General features: G+C 40.7%; 2 protein-coding genes across 2 annotated transcripts in view; one reads left to right on the forward strand and one right to left on the reverse strand.

Annotated features, from left to right (window-relative positions):
* Positions 1-5,585, reverse strand: part of VMP1 (vacuole membrane protein 1) — a 134,587-nt gene extending 129,002 nt beyond the window's left edge. The window contains exon 1 of the mRNA XM_039247319.1: positions 5,487-5,585. The gene's annotated coding sequence lies outside the window, so the exon portion shown is untranslated. The remainder of the gene's footprint in view (positions 1-5,486) is intronic.
* Positions 5,586-5,650: 65 nt separating this feature from the next.
* Positions 5,651-12,574, forward strand: PTRH2 (peptidyl-tRNA hydrolase 2). Its single transcript, XM_039247321.1, has 2 exons — positions 5,651-5,875; positions 11,952-12,574. Exon 2 carries the CDS (start codon positions 11,952-11,954, stop codon positions 12,489-12,491), a length of 540 nt encoding a protein of 179 aa, XP_039103252.1. The 5' UTR covers positions 5,651-5,875; the 3' UTR covers positions 12,492-12,574.
* The last annotated feature ends 946 nt before the right edge of the window (positions 12,575-13,520 follow it).

Below are 13,520 nucleotides of genomic sequence, written 5' to 3' on the forward strand. Positions count from 1 at the left end.
GATTCCTAAGCATCTCAAATTTAACATGTCCTTTCTTCCTCATTCCCATCCCCCTTCTTGTCACAAACCTGGTCCTTCCCAAACCTTCCCTTTCCAAGTGCTTCGCACAATCATCCACCCAGTTACTAAATCCAGAAGCACAGTCATCCTTGACTCTTCTCATTTCCTTACTCTTCTCATCTAATCCAGGACCCAGTCCTATTCCAAATATATTTAGTATTCACCCACGGCTCTCCACTTTTTTGCCACCACTGTGGTCCAGGCCATTTTCATCTCTCATTTAGACTATTGCCATGGACTTCTAACTTCTCTTTCCATCTTTATTCTTGTCCCCTTCAATTCATCTTTCACATGTGAACAAGCGTGGACTTCTTATAAATCATATTACTCCCCTACTTGAAACTAAAGGACTTTCTATTACGCTCAAAATCAAATCCAAATTCATTACCATGGCCTGCAATGCTCTATACGATCTGGACCACAAGTATGTTTCCTACCTCATTTCATGTCACTATATTCCAGGTATACTGTTCCAGAATCTCAAACAGGCACACATCCACATTAACTCTCATACCTTTGTTTCCTTCATAATATTTACTACACTGTTTATTCTTTCATTTCTGTATTTACTTTTTTCTCTATCAGGCTCCTAACTAAAATACGTTTGTCCTTGCTTCCCACTGTTTTTCCCAAAACCTGGTAAAAGACCTAACATAAGATTTTTAGATTTTTGTTCCCTGACTGGATGAATGAACAGATAACAGCAATAGATGTCATTGCAGAATAATCTTCCCATGCAAAGAAAGTAAGTGCTAGAAGATATCATTAAACATTAAATTCTCAAATTCTGTTATGGCTTGCACAGATAATGTAAACTATTAACAGTAACACAAAGAAACTGAAAGAATAGCCTGTAAGAATACCTCATTTGGTTAAGAATCTCACATATGTTGTAAAATAGTCACGAAATGAAATATATAAATTTATGTACTGAAGCTTCATTAATACTGTGCAAACAATGACAAGTAAGTAGCAACAAAAAGACATGTTTTCAAAGAGGGCTGGGAAAGAATTTTCTCTTAGCAAGTACTCAGTAGGCGCATGATGATAACGATCATGATTAACTATTTGCCATTCCAAACACTTTACTTAAATCTATTCATTTAACCCTAACAGGTACTGATTTCATTGTTAGGAGGAAACTGAAATGGCAAGAGGTTAAGCCAGTAACTAGCCCATGGGTTGCACAGTCCTAAAAGTTGGAATTTGAAAGAAGCCTATCTAGCTTCATTGCTCTGGCACTTAACAATATCTACCTCGTGCTTCCAAAAAAAATAATTTATAAAGACCAAGGTTATTATTTTTTAATTTTAAAAAATGTTTTATTTATTTTCGAGAGAGAGAGAGAGAGAGAGAGAGAGTGCAGAGGGGGAGGGGCAGAGAGAGAGGGAGACAGTATCCGAAGCAGGCTCCAGGCTCTAAGCTGTCAGCACAGAGCCCGACAGATGCAGGGCTCAAACCCACGAATCGTGAGATCACGATCTGAACCAAAGTTGGGCACTTAACCAACTGAGCCACCGAGGCACCTCAAGGCCAAGGTTATAACTAAAGAGCCTCAAGAACAAGAGAAAACATCACAATGAAATACTGAAAAGATTTTGTATCTCTAAATTCCAACAAACTCTTTAGCAATTTCAGTTAGACTAGCTGGGACAGGATTATTCAATGGGTCGTCCTTGCTTAATTAAAAAATGCCTTAAGCTTTAAATGTCTTAATCTTTTATCTGACACAGGAAAAGTGTCTCCTGTTCAAATTTCCAAAACCTTCAAGGAGGATAATATTTTTAAATGAGCTTTACCGAAGGGTTTACATAATGTGTAATATCAGTTCGGCAAACCCTAAACAGTTGCTTTCCAAAACAGAGTTTCTTGAAGCAATAAACTCTTTAAAACTTTACCCCTAAAAATACTTGCAAATATGTGAAAGCAGATTATTAACTAATACAACAACAAACATGTTATCACTTAATTCATTAAGTTTGTTTCTGCGGTTAGTAAAGATTCTCTAATCTGGAGTTTATGTCTGTACCAAAGAGAGAGAGAAAAGCTAACAAAAAGCACTGGGCAAAAGAACAGCGATATTAAGTATTTGGCTCTATAATCTCTAAAAATGAGGAGATACTTAAACAGGTTTTGTGAAATCAGGAGAAAATGAAACAGTTCTCAATAAGACAAAAGATGAACTATTTGACAGTAGCTATTTACCCAAAATAAAATAGAGAAATGAATCAATAGATTAAGAGATAATATATCAGAATATTAAAATTACAAACAGCTTGGGGAGATTTTTTTTTTTAGCAGGAACAAAGAAATTAATACAGCATCCTTCTACTTATTACCAACGACAGTTACTCAATAGAGACGTGTTACAAAGATATCCTGACTTTTCCACTTGTCAGAAAGAAGACACCTTGATATCTGATAGTAATGCAGCATGAACTCAGGAAAACTGTTCTGAAGAACAGAACTAATTTTCTTTCTTTCTTTATTCCATTCCACTGCAAATCTTGGGAAGCACAGTGTTTTTGTTTTCCTAGAATTTACAGGAATAAATCAGCTAAGGGACACTTGGGTCGCTCAGTTAGTTAAGGGTCCGACTTCAGCTCAGGTCATGATCTCATGGGTCACAAATCTGAGCCCCGCATGGGGCTTTGTGCTGACAGCTCAGAGCCTGGCGCCTGCTTTGGATGCCGTGTCTCTCTCTCTCTATCCCTCCTTGCTGGCGCTCTCTTAAAAATAAATTAAAATTAAAGAATAAAAATAAAAAAAGAATAAATCAGCCAAAGAGGATTAATTCCCTTTAATACATAAAAGAAACCATTTTGATGCAAACCAGAAAATATTACCAAACCATAAAAAGATGCCTGGAATCAACCTTGGCAGAACAGAAAGAACATTTGTAATTTCTTTTCCGGTTCAAGGTCTGGCACTTCCTAAACCATATTACCTGAGGCAAGCCAATTACTGACTGTGGGCCCAATTCTTCCTCTGTTAAATGGGAAGAATATAACTGTATATTACAGAGATTGCTTCTAATACTACATATTGCTTTCAGTAGATTTTGGTGAAATGATAAAGTGTTTTACTTAATAGAGGTAAGTAAAGTTACTTCTAACCTACAGTTAACTATATGTAAGTACCAAAAACTTCACCTTCCTCTGCATTTGGAAATTTTTGTTCGGTAACATTTTATTTTTATTTTTTGGGAGACACAGCAAGAGCAAGGGAGGGGCAGAGAGAGAGGGAGACACAGCATCCGAAGCAGGCTCCAGGCTCTGAACTGTCAGCATAGAGCCCAATGAGGGGCTGGAACCCAGGAACCATGAGATCAAGACCTGAGCCAAAGTTGGACACTAGAACCAACTGGGCACCCAGGTGCCCTGAAAGACAGAGAATCTTAAGCAGGCTCCATACCCAGCATGGAGCCCCACGGTGAGATCGTGACCCGAGCCAAAATCGAGTCAGATGCTCAACCGAGCTACCCAGGTGCCCCTGCACTTGGAAATTTTTTTTTTAAGTTTATTTATTTATTTTGAGAGAGACCATGTGCACGAGGCAGGGGTGGAAAGGGGGAGAGGGAGAGAAAGACAGAAAGAGGGAGACTCTCAAGCAGGCTCCACACCAGCAGCACTGAGCCTTGACCTGGGGCTCAAACTCACAAACTATGAGATCATGACCTGAGCTGAAATCAAGAGTCAGATGTTTAACTGACTGAGCCACCCAGGCAACCTCTGCCCTTGGAAATTCTTAACTGACATTACATGATGACCAAGAAAGATCAAATGTGCAAAACTATACTCATTTTCTAGTCACCTACTTATTAACCACAGTGACTAATGCAATGGGTTACAGTATCAAACTATTCCTAGGTAGCTTTTATTGGGTTCAAAGTAGGGCAAAGATCATCTCAGAAGTGTGTGATACTATTTTCAGATAAATAACACTTACTATAAAACATCAAACTGTGAAATGATACAAAGCAACAGTATTCTGCACCGATGTATTTTCAGTTTTCAGAGGAAACTGATCACCATATTTTCCTTTATATAGTGATTTCCCATTTACTATCTTAATCATTGTGAGAATACTATGAAATAAAGTGAGCAGTACTTTTATCAACACAATCCAGACCAGCTCAGAAAGTTCGGTAACCTGCCAACCTTTATTCTGGAATGTGAGTCACAGAAATTAAACTGTATTATTCAAGTAAGATATAGCCCTCTAGGTGGAGAAAAAGGCTTTAGTGTTTTAAAATAACATAAGCAAAGAAGTTAAAATACAAAAGGTTTCTACTACAGAATCATTTCACACCCACACAAGCAGGCCACATTTGTCTAGGTACTACCATCCCTCTTCGAAAGGTCAATAAAAACATAATCTAGAATGCATAAAATATTGCCTAGTAAATAATTTCTTACCATTATCATTTATGCTAAGAATACACAACTAAAATCACAGCTCATGATAATACAATTAAGAGGCAGTAGCGGTCAGAACATTGAATTCTCTATCATTACAACACAGAAATACTTGTACAAACTTCTCCAAAAGATAAGCGCAGTCTACAAAATTTCTGACAACAGCCCCAAAGGAGAATTGAAACACACTGAAGTTACGAAAAGGGGGTGTCCTGTCATGATAGGTAAACAGTGCCGGAGCCTATATGAGATTTTTGCATGATTTGCATAAAAACAAAGATAATACTTTAAACCTACTGGAGGTCATTAAGTAAACTCAGTGTGACACAGGGCCACATATGGCTTCTTGGAATTTTAGAGATTAAGCCGATCTCCAGGTTTTACTGCAAGTACCCCCGCTGTGATAGAACAACGGGGGCGAGGTGGGTGTCAGAAATTTGGAAGAGGTAGAAAACCCTGCCCCTCATAAAGTAGTCGGCTATACATGAAGGGTTTTTTTGCAAAAGATCAACGGAGCGAAGGCCCCACTGCCTTGGCCACCAACGCTTTAGATGGCACTTACACGCCTGAAGCGAATGCATTTAGTATCATGTGTTGGTGGCTGGGGAGGGCAAGAACCAAACTGACAGGTCCGAAGAAACAGCTTGGTCATCAGCAGGGAGGATCTTCTCCACTTACTCTGAGGTTCTCGGTACCGGGGAAGGAAAAGGAGATGGGTACTCTACAGAAGCTTAGAACAGCTTCCAAGTCCGCGACGCTGAGAGCGAATGGTAGGAAATCCAGTGTATGGGTTCACTGTACGGAGAGCCAGCCATGAGGAGGTGTCCCAGATAACCTGGCTACCGCCAGACTGAGACGCTCAGAGTCAGCAGAGCCCTAACACACTGCTTGAAGTCGAAATCACGGTGCCCCAGATCTGCATGATCTAAGGTGGAGAGCTCCGGGAGAAGACAAGCCCTTGGCTAGTCTCAGGCTTTCGTCCCCAATTCCATGCGCTCGTTTACCTACCCGCTCTGACCCCGGCTTCTCCGGATCTCAGTATCCTGGAAGCGGCTCCCGTCTGACTCTCACACCCGCCGCTAGGGTCCAGCCAACCGGAACTCGCTCACGTCACTTCCGGTCCGTTTCCCACCCCCCATCCCTCCGGAGACCGCCTCCAAAACACAAAAGTTCCTTTTTCTTTTTTGCAACCTCCGAACATCTTCGCGGTATTTCAGTTCGGGTCTAGTTTCGGGACCTGTGGGCGGGACGAGAAGAAGAATGACTGTTCTTCTCGCGGTTCTTGATCCGGAACTTATCAAGGAGTCCCGGAAGAGGTAACCCGGGGGCCAGAAGCGTGTTCACTACGCGAAGGGAAAAACGAAGCGGCGCGAGGGAGGCGGTGGTGAGGTCTCTAGGTAAGTCGGCTCCTCACTGGGCTAAGGAGAGAGAGATTGTTTTCCATCCTCTCTCCAGTTGCAATGTTTCTTCCCACCTCATTACATACCTCCTCCCCAGAGCCTTTCACCTTCTCCTTCGTGAACTGTCTTCTCCCCAACTGGACGCTGGAGCCACGGTTCCTGTTCCGTCAGTCGTTATTTGAAGAAAGGACCAAGATCCAGGGAAGGAGAAGGACCGAGAGTTTCTAGTTCCCAAGCAAAGCCTTCATTCAGGCGGCATGGATGCTCTCGCTCTGAATGTTAGAAAATACCGCGCAGGCCTATTCAATATTTATTGAATACCCACAGCGTATGGAATGGAATCCTACAAGGAAAGAAAAGGTTTTCCACGAATATGATAGAAAAATGTGGCTGTGCAACACAGTTATAATGTTCGGAGAAGTATTTAATCCTTTAATTTGTTATCCCAGGCACTAGACTCCTGAAAACGCGATGTACGGTCATTATGTGTAATTGCTACAGCAGTTCTGTAGAGTAAATAATTAAGATTGATTGGGGGGTGATAAAACTTCAGAGACTGGTGTCGTTTGAACCACGCCTTCATGGCTGAAAAGGTTGTGTGTGTTTGTGTTTTTAAGGGAAAATAATTCCCGGGAGAGATTGCTCTTAGAAGGGACCTAGTAATTTAGTGTCGCTGGATAGTACAGTATGTAGCAGGAGAGTAGATTAAGAGAAGTAGGTAGCAACCAAATTGTAGTGCTTTGAATTCGTGCTAAGGGGTCTGTTTTATACTCTAGGCATTTATCTGATGATATATTTTTAAGTTTAATTTATTTTGAGAGAGAGAGAGAGCAAGCAAGAGAGGGGCAGAGGGAGAGAGAGAGAATCCCAAGCAGGCTCGGAGCTGGATCTCATGAACGGTGAGATCATGACCTGAGCCAAAATCAGAAGTAGAACACTAAACCGTCCGAGCCACCCAGGCGCCCCCATCTGGTGGTTTTTGAGCAGGGTAAATTCCAGGATCAGATTTGTGTTTTAGAAGTATAATTTTAGGGGTGCCCGGGTGGCTCAGTCAGTTAAGCTTCAGATTCTTGATTATAGCTCTCAGGTCATGATCTCACACTTTGTGAGTTCGAAGTCCACATGCAGCTCCCCCAGGAGCCTGCTTAGGATTCTCTTTCTCCCTCTCTCTCTGCCCTCCTCTCACCCCCGCCAAATAAATAAATAAACTTTAAAAAGAAGAAGTATAATTTTAACTGCAGATGGACTAGGATGAGCTAGGATATGTTAGGGCACTGGTAGTAAGGGTAAGGAGATAGGTTCAACACAGATAAATTCAACAAGGTTTGGTGATGATGTGGTAGGCCAGTGAAGAAAAAGTCCAGGGTTACTCAGAAATCAAGAATACAGAAAAAGGTAGGCCACATGGATGGCTGTTTGTTGAGCATCAAACTCTTGATTTCGGCTCAGGTTATGATCTCATCATGGGAGCAAGCCTCGCATTGGGCTCTGCACTGACAAGTGGGGAGCCTGCTTGGGATTCTCTCGCTCTCTGTCTCTGTCTCTCAATAAATAAATCATAATGAAAAAAATAATACAGAAAAAGGAAATTTAAGAGGGAAAGGAAAATACTGAGTTCAGTTTAAGATACAGATTGGAATACTTCATAGTGCTCTAGTAGAAGCTGGAAATTCCAGTTTGGAGCCCAGGAGAGGTGTCAGGAGTCCTCAGCATATGACAGTTTGGGAGTAAATGAGCTCCTTCTATTAGATGTCAGCTCCACGAAGAGTGAGACTTTGTTTTGTTCAGTGCTCTAAGGTCCAGAACAGTGCCTGGTACACAGTAGGCCTTCCATAAATATCAACTGATTGGATGGCAAGAGAGTATATAGACCGTCACTATCCAATAGAACTTTCATGGAAATATTCATATTCTGTAGCTCAGTAGAGTGACCATTAGCCACTTTTAAGTTGTTGAGCTGTTGAGCACTTGAAATGTGGCTAAGAGCAATTAAAGAACAGAATTTTTATTTAATTTTAATTAATTTTAAATAAATGACTAATGGATACTGTATTGGACGGTGTCGGCATAGACTGAAAAGAAGGCTAAATGTGTTATGCAGAGGCAAACATCAGAGCTAGAGGAGACTGGAAAAAAAGCTGTCGGAAAGGTTGGATGATAGTAGGGTGAAAGATTAAAGGATTGTAGGGCGGAAAGTTTGAAGAACAGTTATCAGTGAGTGGTGGGGGAAACTCAAGGTGAGGCCTAAAAAGAGGCAAGTACACTTGGCAATTAGCAATTTCAGTTGAATGGGGAAGGGAGGCAGGTAATTAAAGAAGTTTAGAGGTAGGTAAAGGGAAAAAGAAAAGTCAGACAGTGGTCCACATCTCAAAAAGCATTGGGGAAAGGTTTTTTTTTTAGGTTAGAAAAGCCAAGGTATGGCCCCGGGGAGTGGGATTAAGGGGGGGGGGGGAGCATGGTTCAGGAGGGAATGGGATCAAGAGCATTGGTGAAAGGGGCTTAGTCTGGGAGGAATTAGAGCACACCAGGAGGAGGATTTTTACAGGACATGTTTGTTTTGCAATGCATTCATTGCCCAGGATTATCCATGAGACTAAGAACAGTTATATTTACCTTAGTCTCAAGCACTGGGTTTACTGATACATGTGTAGTGTATATGCAGAAAGGGGGAGAGGCTGAAACACTTGGAGGAATTAGACAATGATGTAATCAGGCTGACAGGGGATTAGAACATCCTAAAGAATAAAAATGTTAGATATTAATGGTAATAGTATGGAAGAATTAGAGACTTCATGAGGTATGGTACAGAAGCAGTAAACTTCATAATTTCTGGAACTTTTTCTGCTTTCAGTTTTTTCTGACTCTTACTGGTATATATTTGTTTTTTGGTGGTTTGTTTTGTTTTTTCTTTGGTTTTTTTTGAGAGTGAGAACAAGGGAGGGGCAAAGGGAGAGAGAGAGAAGAGAATCTTAAGCTGGCTCTGTGCTCATGAAATGTGAGATCATGACCTGAGCCGAAATCGAGAGTCAGGATGCTCAACTGACTGAGCCACCCAGGCACCCTGGTATATATCTGTTTTTAGATAAAGTTCAGAAAATGAGAGGCTTTCTGTCATGATCTCAAGATGAGTATATTTTATACTACTTTTATCAGTTATGTTATTGTGGTTAGCAGCTTCTATTTTGGATCCTTATTTTTTCATCTTTAAAATGAGGCTCATGCCTTTTTAAATTTTCACAGCAACCATAATAGAAGTAAAGGGGTGAGCAAGTTATACGACACATAATAGGTCCTCTATATGCAGTCCCCATCTCCAGATAGTACCTGAATCTGGTATGTAGGATATTTGATTACTTTGCAGCCTAGAAATTGGTGCAGAAAAATCCTTCTAATTGTTGACATGGAGGTTATAGATATAATTTTCACATAATTGAGTATTTATTCACTTTGGAATCTGGTTGTTAGATTACCAGAGAGAAATCCTGATATGTGAGCCTCATGTAGTAACTAAATGATAGATGCGTTCTGAGAAAATGTGGGTTCTCATAAGAATTTAAATTTTTTTCTTACTGTAAAAAGGCATCTAGAGCCATAAAGTACTATGTCAGTACAGCCCTGTCACCATATTATTCATACCAGTGAAAGAGGACTGAAACTAGATACTGACCCCTTAAAATGTGTGACCCTCTTTCCTCTGGACATTCCATGTCACTCTCCTTTGATCCCTCAATGTTTGTTTCTTTAGAATTCTGTTTTAGCCCTTCCTTTACTTTGTATGTTTTTACCAGTGGCCTCATGCACTTTCGTCACTTCAGTAACCTCAGTTATATGTTGTTTTCTTAAAGCTGTATTTCTGGCCTAGGCTTATCTTCTGACCTCTGAAATGATTTATCCTTTGTTGTTGGACATCTCTAACCAGAGTGTCTTTTGGTCACCAAGTATAATATATCTAAAGCTGATTTCAGTATCTTTTACTTTCAAACCTGCTGTTTCACTAAAATTCTCCTCTTCCATAAATAGTGCCTCTTCTCCATCTGTTCAAATCGAGGTCATTCTAAACTTCTCCCTTTTATCACCAAGACTTCCAGTGAGTCACTAAATCATACAGATGTGCCTTGGCCACTTCTTTCCTTTTTCGTTACCACTTCTCTTGTCTAAGTAACTGTCACCTCACCTAGACTACTGGGAAAGACAAAATAGAGTAGCGTTAAGAACATGGGAATGAAGTACTGATACATGCCTCAACATGGATGAATCTTGAAAACATGCTAAGTGATAGAAACTTCAAACAAAAGGCCACATATTGAATGGTTTGATTTATATGGATGTCCAAAATAGGTAAAATAGATTAGCGATTGCCAGGGACCTGGGGGTGGAGAAAATGGAAAGCAACTGCTAATGGTTACACATGTTCGGGTTTTGTTTGTTTGTTTGTTTTGCATGCACAAGCAGGGGAGTGGAGCAAAGGGAGAGAGAATCTGTCCCAAGCAGGCACTCTGTTCACTGTGGAACCCGATTGCAGGACTCAATCTCATGACCCTGGGATCGTGACCTGAGCTGAAATCTAGTCAAAAGCTCAGCCAACTGAGCCACTCAGGCTCCCCAAGGGGTTTCTTTTTGAGGCAGTGAGAGTGTTCTGGGATTAAATAGTGGTGATGGTTGTACAATCTTGTGGATATATTAAAAACCACTAAATTGTACACTTTAAAAAAGTTACTTTTATAGTACGCGATATCTCAAAAAATTTAAATCCCCTATGCTATCCTCATTTATGTTTAAAATTTTTAAAGATTTTATTATTTTTTTAAATGTTTATATTTGAGAGAGACAGTGTGTCAGTGGGGGAGGGGCAGAAAGAGCTGGAGACAGAATCTGAAGCAGGCTCAGAGCTGTCTGTAGAGCCTGACGTGGGGCTCAAACTCACGAGCTGTGAGATCAAGACCTGACCTGAAGTTGAACACTTAACCGACAGCCACCCAGGCGCTCCAAGATTTGAAGTAATCTCTACAACCAACGGGGGGCTTGAACCCACAGTCCTGAGATCAAGAGGCACATGCTGTACTGACTGAGCCAGCCAGGTGCCCCATTCTCATTTAATTCCAGGACTGCCATCTAAGCCATGTAGATTATGCAATGCATAATCCAAGGGCAGTACTTACACAAGCACTACAAATATGGTGGTCCCATGAATTTCAATTATAAATGCTTAGATGCTGTTCCACTAGAAGTAGAAACTGATGGTTCTTTGTGCCTGTACATGGAAGCATTCTGAATATAACAACCTCAACCGTAGACTGATACAGGTGTTTTATTGGTGATTCAAATACCATGAATAGCTTTGCCGAGGTAACGAGAATTTCTAACATAAAGGATAAAGGATGATCTTCCTTTTATACAGTAGTTACACTTCTGGTAAATTCAGTGTATTTTAGAACTATGCAAAAAATATTTTGTGTCCAGGTGTTTGTGTAATGAAATTGGGTTCTAGTCTCAGGTATTTGATGGTTTTTTACCTATTATTATTTCCAGTGGGGAAATCTTCATTTTGTAAGACTTAACTTTTCCATGCTTAGGTCTAGTAAATGTCAGCAGTGCGCTTCACTCTACGTTCATTGTTGTGACAACCAGGAACTTCTCTGAGGGGTTGGTACCATCCCCACTGAGAACCATTGCATTATGAAGACACAAATAAGCACTATATTCCAGAGAAGGGATGAGTTATTCTTGGTTTCTTTAGCTCCTTTAGGCAGCTTGGTAAATTAGAATATTTCCTTTCTCTACAAGACTTAGGGGGAGGACTGAGAAACAGAGCTTTATTGTATCCAAGAACTAGATAGATACTCCTTAGATTCAAAATGATTGGAACTGCTTTACCTGTATTCTTGAGTCTTTTCTAGTACACAGGGAAGAAAAAACAGTACATTAATATGCAAAATAATATTTTGCTTTTTCTGGATGACCTCATAATAGTTTTTAAATGTTGCCACTTATTTACTTAAATCAAGGTGTTTTGTCTGATAAGCCTATAACTTTTCACTGCTGTAGTGGTAACTTTTTTTTTTTTTCTTTTAAGATGCTCTCCAAATCCTTGGTGATGGAATATTTGGCTCATCCTGGTGCACTTAGCTTGGCTGCCGGAGTTGCTTGTGGCATGTGCCTGGGCTGGGGCCTCCGTGTACGCTTTGGGATGACCCCCAAAAGCTCAGTGAGTGAGACAGACACAGAGACTGGAAGTGAAGCAAGCATCTTAGGAGAAAGTGGGGAGTACAAAATGATTCTTGTAGTTCGAAATGACTTAAAGATGGGAAAAGGGAAAGTAGCTGCCCAGTGCGCTCATGCTGCTGTTTCTGCCTACAAGCAAATTCAAAGAAGAAACCCTGAATTGCTCAAACAGTGGGAATACTGTGGCCAGCCCAAAGTCGTCGTCAAAGCCCCTGATGAAGAGACTCTGGCTGAATTACTGACCCATGCAAAAGTGCTAGGACTGACTGTAAGTTTGATCCAAGATGCTGGACGTACTCAGATTGCACCAGGTTCTAGAACTGTCCTGGGAATTGGACCAGGACCAGCAGATCTAATTGACAAAGTCACTGGTCATCTAAAACTTTACTAGTGGAATTTTGTGTGATGATCATCCCACCACAATGTGTTTTGAAACTGTCAAATTCTAACAATAAAGTTGAATTTCTCCCCCTACCTTAAGTATTTTTGAGATCAAAATCTGTTCCCATGTTGTTCTATCATGTACTTGGCTCGGTTATATTGGGCTTAAAAAAGTTAAATGGTCCTGATAGTTCAAGTGATAGCTGCTGAAACAAAAAAGTTTACGATGAGAGAAACTGATCACAACCAGATTGGATTACAAGGGGGTGAAACAGCATTTCCTGTGCATGGCTACATCTCTGTAATGTCTTCCCCAAGACAACATTGCTGTACCCCCTTGAAGGATCAGGGTTCAAGGGCATTCCCGTTAGATGCAACCTGCAGTTTTTTTCCTGCCATTTTTTGGATGACTGATAGCCAACATTAATAGATCATGGTATAGTCCCACAGAGTGGATCTACAGTCTAACCTTCTGGATTAACCCACCTGTGCAGTGTTTCACATTCATGTCTCTGACCCACACTGGCCAAAGATTCTCAGTAGTGCTTCTACATCATGGCCTATAAAAAATTCCTTTTACTTCCCCCACCCACAACTTCCCTAATAATGCAGGCATTGAAAAACTTGCAGTGACTCGTATGGACTTTGAAGATGGTACTGGACCCACGTAAGAATTTACAGTAACGGTGAAGTGAATGTGGTGTGTCATCCCAACATCCTACTGTTTCTTTACCTAGGACTGGATAGTTCAATCATTTAAGGGCATCTTTATTTCCCTTTTGATCTTTATATGCTTATCATGACATAATTCCAGTAGTTACTGTGACACCAGCTGGCCAGGATATGAAGGATTTGGTTTCAGTTCCCAAAAGCTACACAGCTTTTTGAATGAAAATCTTTTAGGGAGATCCTGACAGTATTTCTAAACTGAGTATATCCTGAAGAACCAATGATGCCAGAGAGAATTTTGGGAACAGGTGCATGTTAAGTAGCTCCAATTCTCCATGGCTAACTTCAGTAATTTGCACTACTTAGCATT

Source organism: Hyaena hyaena, unplaced genomic scaffold, assembly GCF_003009895.1.
Source record: "Hyaena hyaena isolate Hyena2069 unplaced genomic scaffold, ASM300989v1 scaffold_298, whole genome shotgun sequence".
NCBI classification, from domain to species: Eukaryota; Metazoa; Chordata; class Mammalia; order Carnivora; family Hyaenidae; genus Hyaena; species Hyaena hyaena.

Excerpts from the sequence above, each read along its gene's own strand:
- PTRH2 (XM_039247321.1), top strand. The coding sequence starts at position 11,952 with ATGCTCTCCAAATCCTTGGTGATGGAATATTTGGCTCATCCTGGTGCA.